Source organism: Papio anubis, chromosome 16, assembly GCF_008728515.1.
Source record: "Papio anubis isolate 15944 chromosome 16, Panubis1.0, whole genome shotgun sequence".
Lineage (NCBI taxonomy): Eukaryota > Metazoa > Chordata > Mammalia > Primates > Cercopithecidae > Papio > Papio anubis.
In genome coordinates, this window is record NC_044991.1 from 17,769,986 (window position 1) to 17,792,570 (window position 22,585).

Here is a 22,585-nt window from a genome sequence, read left to right on the forward strand (position 1 = left end):
CACCTCCCGCTCCCCGAATTTTTTTTTTTTAAACTAGCTGGTTATCTTAGTACACGTCTGTAGTCGCAGTTACCCTGGAGGCTGAGGTGGGAGGGTCATTTAATCATGGGAGGTTGAGGTTGCAGTGAGCTATGATCGCACCACTGCACTGCAGCCTGGGCAACAGAGTGATACCCTATCTCAAACACACAAAAAAAGAAGGGGAAAATTCTGTTACTTGCTACAACATGGGTGAACTTGAAGAACATTATGCTGAGTGAGATAAGCCAGGGACAGAAAGACAAATACCACATGATCTCACTTGTAAGTGGCATCTAAAACCATTAAACTCATAGAAGTTGAGAGTAGAATAGTGGTTGCCTAAGGCTGGAGAGGGGGCTGAATGGGGAAAGGGGACATGTCGGTCAGAGAGTACAAAGTTTCAGTTATGAGAGATAAGCTGTTGTGATCTTTTGCACAGAATAATGCGTTGTAAATAATGCATTGTAAATAATGCATTGTATATTTCAAAACTGCTAAAAGAGTAGATTTTAAATGTTTTTTTCCACAGAAAATGATAAGTATGTGAGATGATAGATTTGTTGATTAGCTTGACTTAATCATCCCACAATGTAAACATAGCAAAACATTACAGAAATATATATAATTATTGCTTGTCAATTTAAAGTGAAATTTTTAAAAGTAACCTTCTCAGAGAGGTCTTCCCTAACCATCCTCTCTGCAGAAGTCCTGCCCCAAGTGAATTTTGATGACCACACTCTGTGTATTCCTTATGTGCACTTACCCCAAACCATAAATGTTTGTTTGCATGTTCACGATTGGCCTTCTTTTGCCATCCTATAAGTTCTACTGGCGCCCCTAATGGGCAGAAGTTACCCGAGAAGCCTTTGACTAACATTGGAGTAGGTTAAAAGATTACAAGAGGTGATTCTTTTCAAAATCAGGGAATTCCTACCAATGAAAGGTTGACCAGAGTTCCTGAAGAAAGAATTGTTAAATAAACTCTTAAGATTCCTTCAACCCTAACATTTTGTTAACTTTTCTGTCTGGTATTTGAAAAATGTAAGAGGCTCAGTTCCAGTAATGATTCCGTAGCCTGTGTTGGACTAAACCTCTCACAGATGATAATGATAAACTTTGGACAAAACATTTCAAGCGATTTGAGGTTGCTGGAGAAAAACAAAAAAATAGGATGTGGACAGGATTTGACCCTTGAGAGAAGGAAACCACACCTACTTAGTGAAATATACATTTAGGTGGCTCTTCCCAGGCTACCTGGCATGGAGCAGCTGGAACTAAAGTGGAGAACTGCAGCTTTGCTGGTTTGACACATCAGTGGTCAGAGTATAAGCTCACAGAGTGGCTGGAAAATGAGGACATCGAAAGAGATGCCCCAGGTCCATGCGCCCACTAGGATCAACTGACGCCTCTGTTGAACCTTTGGTGGGTCTGTCTCTCAGCCCACATCTGCTTTTCATTCCTGCCCACAGTTGTTGAGCATGGATGGAAGCACTGCCCAATAAACTTCCTGCTTGCAAGTGACCAAGGGAGTGTCAGCTACCTGGGGGATTGGACTTGAAAACAATCTAAGTAATATTTGCAGAGCATTACACCCAACAACCGCAAAATACGCGTTCTTTCCAAGTGCATCTGGAACGTTCATCAAGATAGAAAGATAGACTGTATTGAACCATACAATTAATCTTTTTTTTTTTTTTTTTGAGACAGAGTGTTGCTCTGTCCCCTAGGCTGGAGTGCAGTGGCGCAATGTTGGCTCACTACAAGCTCTGCTTTCCAGGTTCACACCATTCTCCTGCCTCAGCCTCCCCAGTAACTGGGACTACAGGCGCCAGCCTTCATGCCCGGCTAATTTTTTTGTATTTTTAGTAGAGACGGGGCTTCACCGTGTTAGCCAAGATGGTCTTGATCTCCTGACTTCGTTATCTGCCCGCTCGGCCTCCCAAAGTGCTAGGATTATAGGCGTGAGCCACTGGACCCGGCAAAATTAATCTTAATGAATGGCAAAGGTTTAAAAGCTTATAGACTATGTTCACGAATCACAAATGATTTATATTAAAAGCATTAACATGACAATAATTAAAAAGCACTGAAATTTGAAAATTAAATGCATGTTTTAGTAATACATGGGTCAGAAAATTATAAGGGATATACAGAATAATGTGAAATGAATGATAATGAAAATTCAACATGTCAGAATTTCTGGGAAGGAAGCACATTGCTTTAAATACTTTTATTGGCGGAAAAAAGGGTTTAAAATTAATGATCTGTGTTCCCAGCTCAAGACTCTAGAAAACAGAACAGCAAATTAAACTTAAACCAAAAGTAAGGAGAAGAAAGTAAGTAATAAAAAACAGAAATAAGTGAAATAGAAAACAAACAATGGAGAAGTTGAAAAGGCTGCAAGTTGGTGCCCTGAAAGAGTAATACAATTTATAAATTCTTAGCAACATGGATCAGTCAAAAAGAGAGAAAAAGCAAATTACCAATATCAGGAATATCAGGAGGAATCATAAGATCCTACAGAAAGGCTATATTATGAACAACTTTATTGCCAGTAAGTATCACAACCAAGATGAAATGGACAAAATGCTCGAAATCCCATATTGTCAAAATTGAGATAAAAACAAAAGATGAATAGCTTTATAAAGGAGATTCAATTCATCATTAAAAACTTTCCCACAAAGAAAAACCAACCCCAGATGGTTTCACTGTTGAATTCTGCCAATAATTTAAGAAAAAAACCCACAATATTACACAGACTCTTTCAGAAAATAGAAAAGGAGGGACTATTTCCCAATCTATTTTGTGAGGTTAACATTACACTGATACCAAAACCTAGCAAAGACATTGCCAAAAAATAAAACTACAGACCAATGTTTTTGTCATGAACATAGACACAAAAATAGCAAAATGTTAACAGATTGAATCCACCAATATATAAAAAGGGTAATACACTATCATCAAGTGGGATTTATCCCAGGAATGCAAGTTTGGTTTAACATTTAAAAATCAATCAATGTAATTTACCACATTGTTAAGCAAATAAATGGTTTCAAAAACACATAATCCTCTCAATACATTTAGTAAATCACTTGGCAAATTCAACTCCCATTCATGATAAGAACTCTCATCCAAATAATAATAAAGGGAACTGCCTGAATCTAGTAATTTACCAAAAAACCTACAGTTAACACCACATTAATGGTGAGATACTGAGTGTTTTTCCCCTAAGATTAGGAACAAAGTAAGGTGTGTTCCATATTGGACTTTTCTGTTTTCATGATTTCTGTTCAATATTGGAGGCCCTAGCTAGGACAATCAGATAAGGGAAATTAGTAAAAGTCATTTAGATTGGAAAGAAAGAAGTAAAGATATCTCGCTTTGTAGATTACGTGATTATTTAAGTAGAAAGTATTAAGGAATCTATAAACAACTAGTAGCAACAACACTTGAATTTAGCATGTCGATATATTGAAAATAATATTATACTGGCAGCAAACAAATGGAAAGTGAAACTTAGAAAACAGTGTCATTTTAAAAACATGCAAAAAACCCCCAAACAAAATAGGAATAAATTTAGCAAAGTGTATGCAAGATCTCTATATTGAAAATCACGAAAAACTTTCTGAATATAGTGGTCCACTGTGTTCATAAAGCAGAAAAACCAATATTGTTCAGTGACAATTCTGCTCAGTCTGTGCAATCTTGAACAATATTCCAACAGACTTTTTCATAAAAGTTGATTTTAAAATGCATATGAAAATAAGACCTAAGATACTTAAGACAATCTTAAGACAGAAAATTTAGGTGGGAGGACTCACTGTACCTGATTTTAAAACTTTCTGGAAAGCCATAGCAATCAATAAATATAAGAATAGATCAATGGAGTGTATTAAACAGTCCAGAAGTAGACCCACACATGTACAGCCAATTGGTGCCAACAAGGCCACCAAAGCAATTCAATGGGAGAAAAATACTTTCATAAATGGTGCTGGCAACCTGGATAAATGAACGGGGGTGAAAAGGAACTTCATACTCTACTTCATATCACTCAAAAATCAAGTTTAAATGGATCCCCGACCTCAATAGAAAAGGTAGAACTATAAAGCTTCTATAAGATGTTACAGAACGGTATGACTGTGATCTTGGGGTAGGCAGATTTTTTTTTTCTATCGTTTTTTGAGATGGAGTTTCGCTCATGTCCAGGCTGAAGTGCAATGGCGCGACCCTGGCTCACTGCAACCTGCACCTCCTGGGTTCAAGTGATTCTCCTGTCTCAGCCTCCCAAGTAGCTGGTATTACAGGCATGCGCCACCATGCCTGGCTAATTTTGTATTTTTAGTAGAGATGGGTTTCGCCATGTTGGTCAGTCTGGTCTTAAACATCCGACCTCAGGTGATCCATCCACTTCAGCCTCCCAAAGTGCTGGGATTACAGGTGTGAGCCCCCACACCCGGCCTGGCAGAGATTTTTAAGAACAGATACAGGAACACCATAAATGAAAAATTTGATAAATTCGGTTTCATAAAAATAAAAGTTTCTGACCGGGCACAGTGACTCATGCCTGTAATCCCAGCACTTTGGGAGGCCGAGGTGGGCGGATCAACTGAGGTTGGGAGTTCGCAACCAGTCTGACCAACATGGAGAAACCCCATCTCTACTAAAAATACAAAAGTAGCCAGGTCTGGTGGTGCATGCCTGTAATGCCAGCTACTCGGGAGGCTGAGGCAGGAGATTCGCTTGAACCCAGGAGACAGAGTTTGTGGTGAGCTGAGATCGTGCCATTGCACTCCAGCCTGGGCAACAAGAGCAAAACTCCGTCTGAAACAAAAAAAAAATAAAAAAAATAAAAATAAAAGTTTCTGTTTATCAAAACATCTGCAGATATGTATAATAGACTTTATATATGTATATATATTACATACATATATGTATGTGTGTGTTTAGATACATACATATGAAAGAATATGTAAAGTATTCCCAATACCAGTGTGATCTCATCCTATGGTATGATTTTTTTTCTTATTGGGATTCTTTTATCTCAAATAATTCACTTTTTTAAGAGTTGTTTTATTCTGCCATACGTCTGCTCATGAAGGAAATGAAGTAGCAAGCCACAAAATGGTAGAAGATGTTTAGAATGTACGTGTCTGGCAAAGGACTTGTATCTAGAATATATAAAGAACTCCTACAAATCAAAAATAAAAAGATAAACAACTTGCCTTTTAGAAGTGGGCCAAAGATTTGAATAGATACTCCACAAAAGAAGATATGTCACTGGCCAGTAAACCTGTGAAACTTGTTCAGTCTCATTAAATATCAGACAAAATAAATTTAAAACACAATAGGGTACTGTGCTACACCCACTAGAACGGGTAAGATGAAAAAGACAACAACCAAATGTGAGAAAGGATGTGGAGGAACGGGAATTCTCAAATGGAGTGTGCAAAATCAAACAACCACTATGGGAAACTTTTTGACAGTTTCTTATTAAGTTAGACATACACTTACCCCATGACCCAACAAATTAACTCCTGGGTATTTCCTCAAAGAAAAGATCTACTTCTCAATCTGTCTATCCATCCATCCATTCATCATCTATCTATCTCTACAAAAAGACTTAAATAAAAATTTCTTGCAGCAATTTATTCATAATTCCTGAAAACTGGAAACATTTCAAATTTTATTTTTCTTTTCTTTTTCCTTTCTTTTTCTTTTCTTTCTCCTCTCTCTTTTTTTTTTTTTTTTTTTGAGATAAAGTCTCACTCTGTCACCCAGGCTGGAGTGCAGTGGCGTAATTTTGGCTCACTGCAACCTCCACCTCCTGGGTACGAGCGATTCTCATGCCTCAGCCTCCCAAGTAGCTGGGCGTACAGGTGCACACCACCACACCCAGCTTTTTTTTTTTTTTTTTTTTTAATTATTTTTATTTTTAGTAGAGAGGGGGTTATGTTGGCCAGGCTGGTCTCAAACTCCTGGCTTCAGGTGATCTGCTGAAGCTTCCCAAAGTTCTGGGATTCCAGGTGTGAGCCACCATGCCTGACCTCAAATTTTCATCAACAGGAGAACAGAGTAGCAATTTGTGGTTTATCCATCCATTAGAATGATATTCAGCGATTTTAAAAATAGAATGACTGCTATACAACATATTGCATCTAAGAACCATTGAGGGAAGCAGTGATTAACAAAAGCGTAATATATTTGATTACATTTATATGAAGCTCAAGAACAGATAAAATTAATAAATGGTGACATGCATCAGAAGAGTTTGCCTATTAGGGGGTATGGATGGACTACAAGGGGCACAAAAGAACTTTCTAAGGTAATAGAAATATAATAAACATTATACCAGTATATATATTTATCAAAACTCAAAGAAGTATATACCTAAGAACTGTGCATTTCAATCTTAAGTAAATTTTACTACAATAAAAATACTGGCTGGGCACAGTGACTCACGCCTGTGATCCCAGCACTTTGGGAGGCCAAAGCAGGCAGATTACTTGAGGCCAGGAGTTTGAGACCAGCCTGGCCAACATGATGAAACCTCATCTCTACTAAAAATACAATAATTAGCTGGGTGTGGTGGTAGGTGCATGTAATCCCAGCTACTTGGGAGGCTGAGGCTGGAGAATCTCTGGAATCTGGGAGGTAGAGGTTGCAGTGAACCAAGATCATGCCGCTGCACTCCAGCATGGGTGACAAAGTGAGACCCTGTTTCAAAAAAAAAAAAATGTATATAATAATCTTAACAAAAAATATAAAGTCTAATGGTTTAAATACTCATTGTTCTCAGTGGGATGTTTTGATCTCAAATGAACAGTGTGGGTTGTTTTTCACTTATGTTATTCTGTTTAGAAAAGCAATGGATGTGTATATTATCTGCTTCTGCTGACATAACAAAATACCATAGGCTGGGTGGGTTAAACAACAGATACTTATTTCTCACAGTTCTGGAGGCTGGGAAGTCCAAGGTCAGGGTGTCAGCTCTGCCTGGTTCTGGTGAGGGCCCTCTCCTAGTTTGCAGATGGCTGCCTTTTACCTTCGCTTTCACATAGTGCAGGGAAAGCAAGCTCTCTGGCATCCTTTCTTATAAGGGCTGTGCTTCCATCACGTGGGGGACACCCTAATGACCCCACTAACCATAATTACCTCCCAAAGGGCTCAATTCCAAAGCATCATATTCAGCATTATCTTCAACATATAAGTTTGGTGAGGTGGGGGGCAGGCCAGTCCATAGTAATAAGCATTCTAAAAAATTTGAAAAATATAAGTAAGTGGAAAGAAAAAGAAAAAAAGGCATGTACTTGCATTACCAAAATATAATCACTGTTAACACTTTGATTTCTTTTATTTCCAAAGTTTTGTTCTTTCAACTTGTACATCTTTGTAGTCATTTGGTTCCTATAATTTTGAATCATTATCTTTTAAACTTGTCATTAAAACACGAAATTGTTTCTGTTACCAAAATCCCTTCTTCAAGACACCTTTAAAAATAGCCACAAAAGGTTCATTGAGTAACTGTGCTGTAGTTGACTTATTCGTTAAACCGTGGTTGAATGTTGAGATACTTCCCAGTATTTTGCTAGTGTAAATAACCTGTGATTAACATATTTGTGCATGAAGCTTTTTCTGTAACTTAGAATCTTTCTTTGCAATGTAATTCCAGAAAATGGAAACTGTAGGCTAAAAAGCTATCCTCCTAATACATGTAGCCAAATTCCTTTCCAGAAGGATGTCCTAATTTACATTGCCACCTGCAGTGGGGCGGGAAAGTGCTGTATCTGTTTGCTTTTAAGGGGGTGGAGGTCGTTTCCACTTATGTATTTGTTGGCTTATTTCCAGCAGGTAAACAAAGGCAGCTAAAGCTGACTGCTGGTTGTGCAAAATCCCCCCGGCTCTTCTGGCTGAAGTCCTACCACTCCCTGTACCTGGCAGCAGCCTGTCCTCTGGGCCTCACCTACACACGTCCGGGTAGGAGCCAGTCATCTCCATCCATCCACAGCCATGAATTTCCTCCGGCGACGTCTCTCTGACAGCAGCTTCGTGGCCAACCTGCCTAATGGCTATATGACGGACCTGCAGCGCCCAGATAGCTCCACCAGCTCACCTGCTTCCCCGGCCATGGAGAGGAGGCACCCCCAGCCCCTGGCTGCCTCCTTCTCCTCTCCAGGATCCAGCCTTTTTAGCTCCCTCTCCAGTGCCATGAAGCAGGCCCCTCAGGCCACCTCAGGACTGATGGAGCCTCCAGGTCCCTCCACGCCCATTGTTCAAAGACCCAGGATCCTGTTGGTGATCGATGATGCCCATACAGACTGGTAAGCAGGAATTTGCAAGTTCTACTGCCTTCTGGGGCAAGAGAGGAGTGGGGATGATCTCATCTCTTGGGGAAATAGAAGGGGAGCGCTATGAGAGGCTCAGGTGCTATCAGCACCTGGCTGGAGAGAAGGAAACTAACATGTACCAAGTGGCTGCTGCATGCGAGGCCCACAGCACCTACTCAGTGCCACTTTCTCTTCTAACAGCTTTATATTTACGGGTCCACAGTCTCTCGCCTGCAAATCCCAAATCCAACACACTCTGGAAACTAGAAAATATTTTGCAATTCTTTTGGTAGCAAAGCCTAATCTGCAGGAAAGCGAGGCTGTAATTATACTAAGTGTGTTTGTTCATATGATTTGCTGCAAGCATCTGAATGTGTTTGATATGGAGCATAGTTCAGAGCCTGCTGGAAGTGTTGTATAAAATATGGTATATTCACCATATTACCTTCCTAAAAATGGAAAACTTTTAAAATCTGAAATACATCTGGTGGTACTTGCCAGATTAACCTGTCAGCCTCAGCCACCCTCCTTCCATAAAATGAGCTTATTATGAGGATAAAAGAAAGCAATACAAGTCCACAGTCCTTATCCCAGACCCTTGGGATCAGAGTGCCTGAGTGTGCATCTCAGCTCTTCCAGATACTGGCAGTCTGGCTCCAGAGCCTGTCTTCTGAACACCAAAGGTGGGCAGAAGTGACCACTGCCAGCCTCTTCTCAGGCAGTGCCCCCTAGCTGGTAAGTTCCACAGTGGCAGAGACCTGACACCTGTGTCAAGATCACTGTAGCAGTGATTCACCAGGTAGTTTACTGAGCACTGATTCGGTGCCAGGCATAGCTGAGATGCATGGGTATAGTAGGGAACAGGCTCCTGCTTATGTGGAGCTGCATTTGGAGAGTAAGTCTCTATCCCAGCTGTTAGGTACTCAGAGGTGATAAATGTCATCAGTCTGGCTGGAGACATAGAAATTGCAGTTCAGGCCGGGTGCGGTGGCTCACGCCTGTAATCCCAGCATTTTGGGAGGCCGAGGCGGGCGGATCATGAGGTCAGGAGATCGAGACCATCCTGGCTAACATGGTGAAACCCCGTCTCTACTAAAAATAGAAAAAATTAGCCAGGCATGGTGGCGGGCGCTTGTAGTCCCAGCTACTGGGGAGGCTGAGGCAGGAGAATGGTGTGAACCTGGGTGGCAGAGCTTGCAGTGAGCTGAGATTGCGCCACTGCACTCCAGCCCGGGAGACAGCGAGACTCTGTCTCAAAAAAAAAGAAATTGCAGATCAGGGGGTAAGCCCAAACATGGAGATGGAAGCATTGCATCCAGAGCAGAGGAATACATGGATGGGAACCAGAAATGTCTGACAGTGGACACGTGCATGGCCTTTGGGATGGAGAACAGGGTTGCATGTGCATGTCTCCAAAGGTGACCACGTGGTAGGTGTATTAGTCTGTTCTCATACTGCCTAAAGAACTGCCTGAGACTGGGTAATTAATAAAGGAAAGTGGTTTAATTGACTCACAGTTCCACATGGCTGGGGAGGCCTCACGAAACTTACAATCATAGTGGAAGGCACCTCTTCACAGGGTGGCAGAAGAGAGAATGAATGAGTGCCAAGCGAAGGGGGAATCCCCTTATAAAATGATCAGCTCTTGTGAGAACTCACTGCCATGAGAACACCAACATGGGGGTAACCGCCCCCAGGATTCAAATTACCTCCCTCTGGATCCCTCCCATCACACATGGGGATTATGGGAACTACAATTCAAGATGAAATTTGGGTGGGTACACAGCCAAACCATATCATTCCACCCTGGCCACTCCCAAATCTCACATTTCAAAACGCAATCATGCCTTCCTAACAGTTCCCCGAAGTCTTATTCCAGCATTAACCCAAAAGTCCAAGTCCAAAATCTCACCTGAGACAAGGCAAATCCCTTCCTCTTAGAAGCCTGTAAAATCAAAAGCAAGTTAGTTACTTCCTAGATCCAATGGAGGTATAGGCATTGGGTAAATACACGCATTCCAAATGGGAGAAATTGGCCAAATCAAAGGGGCTACAGGCCCCATGCAAATCTGAAATCTAGTGAGGCAGTAATTAAATCCTAAAGCTCTGAAATAATCTCCATTGACTCCATGTCTCACATCCACGTAATACTGACACAAGAGGTGGGCTCCCTCGACCTTGGATAGTTCCATCCCTATAGCTTTGCAGGGTACAGCTCCCACTCCCAGCTGCTTTCACGGGCTGGCATTGCGTGTCTTTTCCAGGCTCACAGTGTGAGCTGTCAGTGGATCTACGATTCTGGGGTCTGGAGTACAGTGGCCCTCTTCTCACAGCTCCACTAGGCAGTGCCCTAGTAGGGACTCTGTGTGAGGGCTCCAACCCCACATTTCCCTTCCCCACTGCCCTAGCAGAGGTTCTCAATGAGGGCCCCACCGCTGCAGCAAACTTCTGGCTGGACACTCAAGTGTTTCCATATATCCTCTGAAATCTAGGCAGAGGTTCCCAAACCTGAGTACTTGATTTCTATGCATCTGCAGGTCCAGCACCACGTGGAAGCTGCCAAGGCTTGGGGCTTATACCCTCTGAAGCAACAGCCTCAGCTGTACCTTGACCTCTTTTAGCCAAGCTGAAGTGGCTGGGACATAGGCACCAAGTCTTGAGACTGCACACAGGAGCAGGGGCCCTGGACCCAGCTCATGAAACCATTCTTCCCTCCTAGACCTTCTGGCATGTGATTGGAGGGGCTGCCTGCAAGGTCTCTGACATGCCCTAGAGACATTTTCCCCATTGTCTTGGTGATAAACATTTGGCTCCTTGTTACTTCTGCAAATTTCTGCAGTGGGCTTGAATTTCTTCCCAGCAAATGGATTTTTCTTTTCTATCACATTGTCAGGCTGCAAGTTTTTCAAACTTTTATGCTCTGCTTCCTCTTGAATATTTTGCTGCTTAGAAATTTCTTCTGCCAGATACCCTAAATCATCTCTCTCAAGTTCAAAGTTCCACAGATCTCTAGGGCAGGGGCAAAATGCTGCCAGTCTCTTTGCATAGCAAGAGCTACCTTTACTCCAGTTCCCAACAAGTTTTTCATCTCCATCTGAGACCACCTCAACTTGGACTTCATTATCCATATCACTATCAGAATTTTGGTCAAAACCATTCAACAAGTCTCTAGGAAGTTTCAAACTTTCCCACGTCTGCCTGTCTTCTGAGCCCTCCAAGCCTCTAGAAAGTTCCAAACTTTCCCATATTTTCCTGTCTTCTTCTGAGCCCTCCAAACTGTTCCAGCCTCTACCTGTCATCCAGTTCCAAAGTTAGTTACACAGTTTTGGGTATCTTTACAGAAGCATCCCACTCTCTGGGGTACCAATTTGCTTTATTAGTCCATTCTCACACTGCTATAAATAATTACCTGAGAGTGGGTAATTTATAAAGAAAAACAGGTTTAATTGACTCACAGTTCCACATAGCTGGGGAGGCCTCAGGAAACTTACAATCATGGTAGAAGCCACCTCTTCACAGGGCAGCAGGAGAGAGAATGAATGAGTGCCAAGTGAAGGGGGAAGCCGCTTATAAAACCATCAGCTCTTGTGAGAACTCATTGTCACAAGAGCAGCAGCTTGGGGGTAACTGCCTCCATGATTCAGTTACCTCCCACTGAGTCCCTCCCACAACACATGGAGATTATGGGAACTACAGTTTAAGATGAGATTTGGGTGGGTACACAGTCAAACTGTATCAGTAGGTACCAAGTAACATGTATTAACTGAATAAATGAATGTATCCCATTCATTAAATGTGCCAGATGCTCTGTTAGTCCAATGTGTATGTATATACGCACATTCACTCCTTGAGACATTAACAGGTTGGGAATGATTAAACCTATGCCTCGCTATTTATAGTTTTGTGTTTTTGGTTTTTTTTTTGAGATGGAGTCTCGCTCTGTTGTCCAGGCTGGAGTGCAGTTTCACGATCTCAGCTTACTGCAACCTCCACCTCCCGGGTTCAAGTGATTCTCCTGCCTCAGCCTCCCGACTAGCTGGGACTACAGGCAGCCGCCACCACGCCCGGGTAATTTTTTTGTATTTTTAGTAGAGACGAGGTTTCACCATGTTAGCCAGGAGGGTCTTGATCTCCTGACCTCGTGATCCGCCCACCTCGGCCTCCCAAAGTGCTGGGATTACATGCGTGAGCCACTGCACCTGGTGCTCTTTATAGTTTTTAATGCATACTCTATATAAAGTCAACATTAAAGTATGTTCAGCAGATTCAGACGTCAGTCTCCACTTTCCTGCTCAGAAATTGCTTCTTCTTAACTGGAGTGGTCGTGTGAATCACCTGTGTTCCAATCCCATGTGAATCATCTTAGGTGTTGCTGCTTGCTTAAGGGCATTTATCATGAAACTTTGTCTCTGCTTATGTGTTTATGCAAAGCATCACTATTAGGCTCTGAGCTTAGGGGTTGATATCTGCCGGGGTGTTGCTTTTAGGCCCTCTGCCCTGAACAATGCCTATCTGCTTGGTAGTCAGAATGCCTACATGGCCCTTGAAGTTTTCTATCTCTCTTGAACCCAACATTTGACTTTGATTTTGAGTGTTCTCTGCTGGCTGTGTTATCCCTGGCTCAGCTGTTTGTCAGGGAAGTTACATCTTTGCGTGGAGGTTGATCTTAATAAATGGCAGTACGGTGCAGTGGTTAAGAATACAGACATCAGAGCTAGGCTATCTGGGTTCAAATTCCATCTCTACTCTGAAGTAACTATATGACCTTTGTAAGTTACTGCACCTAAATGGGAATAATGATAGTACCTATGTCGTAGAGTTAATATATGTAAGTGGAGTTAAGATCTGAGTTAGTATAACAGTGCATAGGATGTGCCTGGTAGACAGTAAGTACTGCGTAAGTGTGTATTATTATTGCAGACTATCGTGATCCTTCCTGTGCAACATTAATCATCTTAACAGTAGCCCCTTGTAGGCATGCCTGTTTAATTTCTTCATGCCAAATATGCTGGGCAGTCAGGATTACGATTTATCCCATTGTACTATTTATTTAACCCGTTCGTCTGTTGGTTACTCTTCTCGTGGGTCCTAGGTGATAAAGTTGGGTCTTATTAATCTCTGTCCCTCCAGTGTCCATGTGGTGTATAGTAGGGTAGGGAAATAGTGAATGAGGTTGAAATGCAATGAATGGCCTCCGCCATAACATTTAAATTTTGATTTTGCTGTTCAGTCTGTCTAATCCATAGGAAGGACCAGTGGGTGAATTTTAGGCTATGTGCACGGCGGGGGACACAGCTTTGGTCAGAGAAATTTTTCCCAATGTATTTCAATCATACGTCCTATGCCCACACTTTAATTAGGACTTGACAATCTTAGGTTTATGGTGTTCTTGCCCCTCAGTGGGTGAAAAAGGGGAGAAGAAACTAAGATTCATTAACTCACCTGGCAGTTGGCTCTGCAATTATTAGACGTTTGTGACAGAGACTTCCTACTGCCAACATACCAGCTTCCCCTACAGAACTCCATCCTAGATTTTTCATGAACTTGTTAACCTCTCTGAATCTCAATACCTTCCTGGCTTTCTCCAAATTGATGCTGGCTGCCTTAGAGTCTCAGTCCTGCCCTGAAGAATCCCGGAAAAATGCCTGTCCCCTGCCACCAGGAGCGGCCAGCAGGTGGCGGGGCAGCTCCGCATTGCCTGGGCGGTTCTGCAGAGCCTCCATGCCTCTGGGTCAGCCCCCTCTCCAGCCCCTCCTGCACTGTGTGAGTGGTCTCCCAGGGGAGGAAGTGGTTAAAGGGACGAAGCCAGCTCACAGGCCCCCTTCTTTCCCCTTTCAGATGATAATGAGAAGGAGAGGAACTGCAGTCTGGACAGACAGTGAGCCCATCCCCACCCTAACAGGAACGATGATGATGCTGCCCCTTTTTCTACCCTTCTCATCTCTTCTCAGGAAGACAGACATTTCTCTGTCTTCCCATTCCTGGTCCAGGGCCTTCCAGTAGAATCAGGTTTCGTTGTGGACAGGTCGGGGAGTTGCCTCTGGAGCCCTGGCTCTCCCGTCCTCTTACTCTGCTGGTAGCCTTTTTCTTAGAATATCTGCTATTCCATTTCCACAATGATCTATTGTTATCTTCGCTTTTATTGCTCACCCTTCCCGATGGTTTCTTTTTTCTTTTATTTGTTGGGTAAGAAATAAAAAGGGTGTCCTTGGTTTGAAACCCTCCGAAACCCTCCCCAGCTACCATCCATTTGGTGGAGGAGTATCAGACTACACCTTCCTACTAAACAAGGATTAATGATACCTATTGTTAAGCACCATGTGCATTTCTAGATATTCCAAGAGTTATTACGCTGTATGGTCATCACCTGTGTGCCCTTCAGCACTACCTGCCCACCCACTTCTACATGGTGTCTATTTGCCCATGCCTAGAACAGGGCAGATAATAGGTACGTAGGAAATGCCTGTTGACTGAATGAGGAATTTGGGAGGTGATGTGTTACTGGCAATGACAAGGTTGGGGGGTGTGACAATGCAACTGAGGAATGACATTGGTGGCATTCTTAAAATTCTATTTTTCCCTCTCACCTTGACTCAGTGCAGCTGAAAATCACATTGGCTGTTGCGGGAGCGTTTACACTGTGGAAATTGGCAAATGCTAGAAAGCAGGGCTTTTTGTTCCCCCATCCAGAGAACTGGTTGTTAAGTATTTGCCAATGAGCAGGAGTTGACTGTTGGCTCATTTAAAGGTGAGGGGGGCAGAGCGTAGAGAAACCATGCACCTGCTCAAGGAGACAGAAGGGGGGCTGGGCTGGAACTTGAACTGGGCTAACTTCGTGAAAGGAATTTCTGATGGTGCTACTCTCCTGCTGACCACTGCTACTGCTTCAGTGTGTGGCACGAGATAGATGCTGAAGAGTGTTGGTCGAATGACTGAACAAGCACATGAATGACAGAGCTCTTTGAGGATGGGGTCATGTGTGCATCATCATCTTTTGGCAAGCATCTGTGCACTTCCCCTGACCGGGGGTTCAATGGCTTTCACAGATTCTCTAATTTAGCCCTCCCAATAACTGTGTGGGGCCCTAATACTATTCTCATTGTATATGTAAGGAAGACTGAGGCTCTGAGTCCAAAATCAAAGCAAATGCCAGTAACATCTGTGATCTGGCTCAGGCCCATCCAAAGGACCAGCCTGGGCACCGCAGTTCTTATGCCACTCCCTGATCTCTTCCACCTGAAGCTCAGCCCCTCCTGTACTGCTCCTGAGGACATTGGCCTTGGGGAGCAGGACCCTGGGGCCTCACACCCCGGCACACACCCAGCATCTGAGAGCAGTGTTAGGCAATGGGTGGCAGCACTCCATGTTACAGTGCAAAGCCAAGCACAGGATTCCGGTGACCTCACCCTCAGAGGAAGGCGCCCCACCTCTAGCCAGGCAGCCCCGCCCTGCTGGAGCCCTCCGGGAGGCCAGAGCATTAAGGGTGTCCAGGGAAAAGGGAATTCATTTAGCCATACACGTACTTACGAGTTCAGGTTTGCAAATTGGACCTTCTACAGAAATTGTCCTTGGATGTGCATAGAATATTTTCCTCTTTTTAAAGCACCAAGGCATCTCAGGCAAGATCTTTTCTGTTCTTCCCCCTTTGTTTAGATAGTAAAGATGTGATTTCCTAACACACATCAGACATATTCCTGAGAGTTAAATGGGAAAGAAGATAATACTCAAGAGAACTCTAGGCAGGTGGTAGCGTGGGCTTGAAGTCCCAGCTCTGCCACTCACTATCTCTGTGATCTTGGCCAAGATACTGTACCTTTCGGCACCTCAGTTTCTTTGTAAAGTGGGATCACAATGCCATCATCTTCCCTATACCACTAACTTCGCAGGGATGTTATGAGTGTCCAGTGAGAATGCCGAGTTCCTCTCCTCCATGGCCATTTTTCAATGTAGGTGTGAGTGACTTGGTTTGGTCCTACCCATAATGGACCAACTCTGACTCAAAGTTAGAGTTTATGCCTTTCCTATGCAACCACTGACTCTTAGAGCCTAGCACAGTGCCTGGCTAGGATAGATGGATGGGAGGCCGGGATAGATGGATGATTTAAGGAATGAATGGATACTCTTGCCAAAGGCTGTTACTATTAAAGGGAAAGTTCAGGATTGAGGATGCCCTGGAAGAGAGCCTTAGAACATATTCAGTTGCCCTGGAATTCAAGGAGAGTACCTGATACTTGTATGTTATTTACAAGGCTTCCCCTCCTTCTGGTGCAGCTGGTAACTCAGAGGCCAGCATTTCCTTTAGGAAAAAAAAAAAAAAGGGCCAGGCGCGGTGGCTTATGCCTGTAATCTCAGCACTTTGGGAGGCCAAGGCAGACGGATCGCAAGGTCAGGAGATCGAGACCATCCTGGCCGACATGGTGAAACCTTGTCTCTACTAAAAAACAAAAATTAACTGAGCGTGGTGGTGCATGCCTGCAATCCCAGCTACTCAGGAGGCTGAGGCAGGAGAATCGCTTGAACCAGGGAGTTGGAGGCTGCAGTGAGCCAAGATAGTGCCACTGCACTCCATCAAGGCGGCAGAGGGAGACTCCATCTCAGAAAAAAAAAAAAGCAGCTTCAGGCTGCTTTGACCAAAGGCATGAGGACTGCAGGGCATCTTGGCCTGTCCCTGTAAGGACTGCATTGGGCTCGATCAGCCCTGTGATGATCAGGACATTCTGCATCCACCTGTGCCACCTGGAGGAAGGATAGGGGGGTGAACTCAGAGCTGGCACCACCAGCAGTGGCTTAGGGGTAGGGTTGTCAGATTTAGCAAATAAAAATACAAGACACCCAGTTAATAGATAGACAATGAATGAGTCTAAGTATATCCCATGCAATATTTGGGATAGACTTATACTACAAAATGATGTATTGTTCATTGGAAATTTGGATTGGATGGAAAATTTGGATGTCCTGGATTTTATCTGGCCTCTCTGCTTATGGAGGGCAGCAACAAGAGACACTGCTGGCTCTGCTACCATGGGGTCAGTGAGAGGTTGGCCTTAGAGCTGCTTTGTTTTCTGGCTGGAAGAGCCAAACCAGATCCCCCTATTGACCCCATTCTCAGAGAGTAGCTTTCCTTGCCTGTGACGAGGACTGTCTGTCACCAGCAAGGAGGGAGGGAGCAAAGCTGAAGGGACAGTCCAGAGCCAGACGGTCTGGGTACTGTGGGCTCTGGTCCCTGTTTTCCTTCTCAGTTATGTGACCTTGGGCAAATGCAACCTCCGAACCTCACATTCCTCAGCAGGAAGGCAGGGTCATGGAATATCTTCCTGGAAGGGTAACTGGAAAGATTAGAGATAATGACATGGGTGGAGCTGGTACATGGCTTAGGCTGTCCTAAGAGGCCCTGAAATGGTAACTGTTATTAACAATTAATTGCAATTACTAATTGCTTGTGAATATAATCATTGTGGAAGCCAAGGGGAAGGAAGCCACTTGGCCTGCCTCTCAGCTCAGCTGGATGTGCTGGAGGGCCGTCTTCCAGAAGCCCTAGAGGAGGGTGTCAAGATCCTGGCAGGCTGGCAGTCCCTTCGCTGGGAGGATGAGGTGCCGACTCCAAGTCAGTCCCCTCCTCCTAGAGTTGGTTGAGAGGCTTAGAGTGGAGACACACAACTCTCTGTTGAAGACACTTGGCTCTGAGGAACGAAATCCTTGTGCCTCTCTCCACCGCTTCCCCTACCCCTAAGGCTCTCCTTGAACAAGGGCAGGCCCTGCCTGTTTGCGTGGGGAAATGAAGGAGTTTCTGGGATGGCTGGAGGGGCTGGGGGTGGAGATAGGAAGGGGCTAATGAAGGGAGTTTTGTCACTTTCTGTTTGCTTCATTCCATGACTCAAACACACCACCCAACACCACCTGGAGGGGCTCTGAACTTCATTCCTCTCCCTCTGGGCACCCACGCTGCACCCCCTGCCCCTCCCTGCCCCCTCGCCGTCCTGGCCCTGGTGTCTGGGGGAGGGAGGGGTCCTGGGCATTCCTCAGCAGCCTACCCCGTTGCCTGGAGACGGCTCCGTTTTCCCAGGCCCGGCCCCTTTTATCAGGGAGACAATGTGCACACAGTGAGGGCCTTGTGCGGCACCCAAGCCCCGAGCCCTTTGACTTGAGGAATTTTTCAAGTGCTGACCCCTCTCCGTGAGGTCTACATGCCGTCCAATCCAGCGGCCTGGTGCCTCTGCTGCTTCCTACCCAGCTCTTTTGGGGAGGAGGGGGGAACAGTGAAGAGTTGTTACCCCCGTCCTAGTGGAGTCTTGGGGGAGAGCTTCACCCTCGGAAACAGGAGCTAGAAAATCTGGAGGAAATGTCTTTGAGCAGAAGAGAGTGTGGGGAGAAATCTGATGGGTGCTGTTTCTTCCTAAATTTCTCTCTTCTTGGCTGCCTTTCTAAAGAACTCTGCAGATGCTGTGGGGTCTTGAGGCTGGTACTGAGGGATCACCTTCTTCTCTGGCCTCTGTTTCTCCTATGTTAAACAGTGAGGATGGACTAAGAGCATGGCCTCCAAAAGACTTTCCATCACAATGACATTCAGATTCCCAGGCACCATCTACACCCTCTGTGTTGGATACAGTTCTTTGCACGAAAAAGAGATAGACTTTGGGACAGGCGTGGTGGCTCACGCCTGTAATCCCAACACTTTGGGAGGCCGAGGCGGGTGAATCACAAAGTCAGGAGTTCAAGACCAGCCTAGCCAACATGGTGAAACCCCATCTCTACTAAAAATACACAAATTAGCAGGGCGTGGTGGCGGGACCCTGTAGTCCCAGCTACTTGGGAGGCTGAGGCAGGAGAATCACTTGAACCCAGGAGGTGGAGGTTGCAGTGAGCCGAGATTGCACCAGTGCACTCCAGCCTGGGCAACAGAGCAAGACTCCGTCTCAAAACAAAACAAAACAAAACAAACAAACAAAAGAGGTTTATTGAAAATGTATGGGGAAGCTCTCAGAAGCAAAGGAAAACAGGGAGACCTGAGTGTCAGAAAGATGGGGCCGCTGGGTCCCTGGATCCCTAGACCCCTCCACAGATGTAGGTGGCAGGAACAATCTCGGGATAAATCAGCTCCTGCTTGCTTTCATCCTTGTTTCTCTCTGTTCAAAAATCAAATTCCTGGGGAAGAACAAGCCCGGCTTGTTCCACTCCTTGCTCTGCGGGCACTTTGGGACAGTCGCACCAGGACTGCACAAAAAAAAGGCTTGCTTCCATCAATGCGAATGCAAATAGAGCTGCTGTTACCAGAAGAAGGCAGAACGGATACAGGACAGGCCACACTGAGATGTCCCCCTGCAATGATGGAATCAGAATATCTAGATTGGAGCTCAGGAGATGAACTTTCTTTTTTTTTTCCCTAGATGGAGTCTCGCTCTGTCACCCAGGCTGGAGTGCAGTGGAGTGATGTCACCTCACTGCAACCACCGCCTCCCAGGTTCAAACAGTTCTCCTGTCTCAGCCTCCCCAGTAGCTGGGACTACAGATGCCCACCACTACACCTGGCTAATTTTTGTATTTTTAGTAGAGATGGGGTTCCACTGTATTGGTCAGGCTGGTCTTGAACTCCTGACCTCAGGTGATCCAACCGCCTTGGCCTCCCAAAGTGCTGGGATTACAGGCGTGAGCCACCATACCTGGCTGAGATGAATTTTTTAAATGATGTAAAGCCAAGTTTAGAAACCCCCCAGCTAGAGGACTTGTTTCGTGAGACTCCCACCTGGTAGAACTGGAACCAATGGGGGAAAACAAAGAGGGAGACATATTTCAGCTCAGTATACAGAAAATTCATCTAATTGACCAAGTCATCCAGAGACTGAGTGGGCTGCCGGGTGATGCAATGAGCTCCCCATCACGTGCAGGTGTTCAGACACAGCTTGGCTACCCATTTGGGAAAAATAATGGGGCTTAGACCATGAAGGGATCAGGCTGCAAGCCTTTAAAAAGGAAGCTCAGACTTGAAACCTTTTGTTTTCTCTCTGATGTCTTCTCTAGTCACTTCTCATGCCCTTGCCTTGGGCAAACTCTGAGGAGTTTCAGCATTTCACTTGTGAGTCGTGTTTTATCCTCCACAACCTGGCTTTCTGGCCCAGGCCCTCCAAGTGACCTTCTTTCCAAAGAGTCCCTCGGATGCACGAGTCTTCTTGAGCAATAGCTACTCCTGGGGTGGAGTTGATTTCTGCCTGAGTTACAGCCTTGCCCTGGGGGAGGCAGGGCTCTGGGCAGATGCCAGCCTCATTACAGAACGTCTAGGAAGCCCTGGGGCCTGTGGAGGCCTGTCTGGGACGTGCATCTTCGACAGGAGAGAAGCCATCTGTGACGGCAGGAGAAGGGATGGTGCTTCATTTCCATTTTCCTGACTTCCTGCCCTGGGTTTGCAGGAAGGACAGGAGTGCGGGTTTCCTGAAGATTTGCGCTGAGCTAATTGCCATCTTCAGAATCGGCTTAGCGAAATTAGGGGTTGCCTGTGCAGCTGCTCAGAGGGGACAAATCAGTCTGTGAGTGAAGGGGCAGGTGGTAGGAAAAAGCACAGGCATAGAGAAATATTTCCCTGCTATAAGAAAAGCAGCAGCATAGGCTCTATGACAGATGATATCTGCCACTTGGCTTCGGCTGCAGAGAGATGACAGGGAGCACTGGGAACTGTGTTGGGCGTGAGAACTGATGCCTCCTCTGAGGCAGCAGCTGCAGGCCACGCAGCCAGTTTTTGCCATATGGGAATAAGGGCCTGGTGTTGTCGAGTTACTGATTTTCAAGAAAAGTCAGAGATACGAATTTTTATATGAATGTTCTATTATGATGATGATGATGATGATGATGATGATGATGATGATTACTATTATTGAGATGGAGTCTCACTGTCTTACCCAGGCTGGAGTGCAGTGGTGCAGGCTCAGCTCACTGCAACCTCTGCCTCCCGAGTTCAAGCTGTTCTCCTGCCTCAGCTTCCCCAGTAGTGTGCACCACAATGCCGGGCTAATTTTTTTTTTTTTTTTTTTTTTTTTGAGGCAGAGTCTCACTCTGTCGCCCAGGCTGGAGTGCAGTGGCACTGTCTTGGCTCACTGCAACCTCCGCCTCCTGGGTTCAAGCAATTCTCCTGCCTCAGCCTCCTGAGTAGCTGGGACTACAGGCACGCACCACCACGCCCGGCTAATATTTTTTGTATTTTTTTAGTAGAGACAAGGTTTCACTGTGTTGGCCAGGATGGTCTCAATCTCTTGGCCTTGTGATCTGCCTGCCTTGGCCTCCCAAAGTGCTGGGATTACAGGCGTGAGCCACTGCGCCTGGCCATTTTTTTTTGTATCTTTAGTAGAGATGGGGTTTCGCTATGTTGGCTAGGCTGGTCTCGAACTCCCAACCTCAAGTGATCCGCCCACCTCAGTCTCCCAAAGTACTGGAATTACAGGCGTGAGTCACCTTGCTAGCGAATGTTCTCTTTTAAAAGTAAAATTATACAATTTAAGTGCAACAAAACAAGACTGTGGATTCTATGAGGTCTACTAGTTGGCAACTTCTGATAAAGAAGACAGGCGTCAGAGTAACTATTTGGTCTAGTTCCTCTTCTGGGACTATCTCCTGGCTAGACAGTAAAAACGAGGATGGCAAGGGGGCTGTTTTGTTCAGTGCAATTTCAAGGGCCTATCTAACACAGTGCTGAGAATATAGTATATCCTAGATGGATGGATATGTGGATGGATGGGCGAATGTATGGATGGATGGGTGGATGGGTGGGTAGGTGGGTGGGTGGATGGATGCATGGATGGATGCATGGATGGATGAATATGTGGATGGATGGATGGATGGATAAATGGATGGATGGATGGATGGATGGATGGATGGGTGGATGGATGGATGGATGGATGGATGGATGGTTGGATGGATTCATGGATGGGTAGTTGGGTGGATGAATGGATAATAAATGCTCTTAGCCTCTCTTTTGGTGCTCTGCACTTTTCACCTTGACAGGCTCCACATTCCCTTGCCAAACAAGACACACAATATCCCCATGATCCCCTTATCTTCCTTATGCCATCAAAAACCCTTTTCTGGAATGATCAAATATTAGTCACTTGTACCTTGGTATGAATTACTTTTTAGTATATTACTTTTCCTGTGGGGATTTCCTCAGTTGGGCCCTTAGTAGATGCTCAATAAGTGTTTGCTGAAGGCATGATGTAGCCTTCCAAATGTTAACCCTTTCTGTGGTACGAAGACTGTGA

The 22,585-nt window shown here is 44.9% G+C and overlaps 1 protein-coding gene across 5 annotated transcripts in view; it reads left to right on the plus strand.

Moving 5' to 3' along the window:
* Window positions 1-22,585, plus strand: part of SYN3 (synapsin III) — a 543,931-nt gene that overhangs the window by 45,396 nt on the left and 475,950 nt on the right. For 4 of the 5 annotated variants that reach the window (XM_017944545.2, XM_009217148.2, XM_009217143.4 and 1 more), the window contains exon 2: window positions 7,867-8,339. In XM_017944545.2, coding sequence (XP_017800034.1) covers window positions 8,029-8,339 — 311 coding nt within the window. In that variant the 5' untranslated portion in view covers window positions 7,867-8,028. Of the gene's footprint in view, window positions 1-7,866; window positions 8,340-22,585 lie in introns of those variants that run through there. The other variant, NM_001168721.1, reaches the window with a different exon arrangement.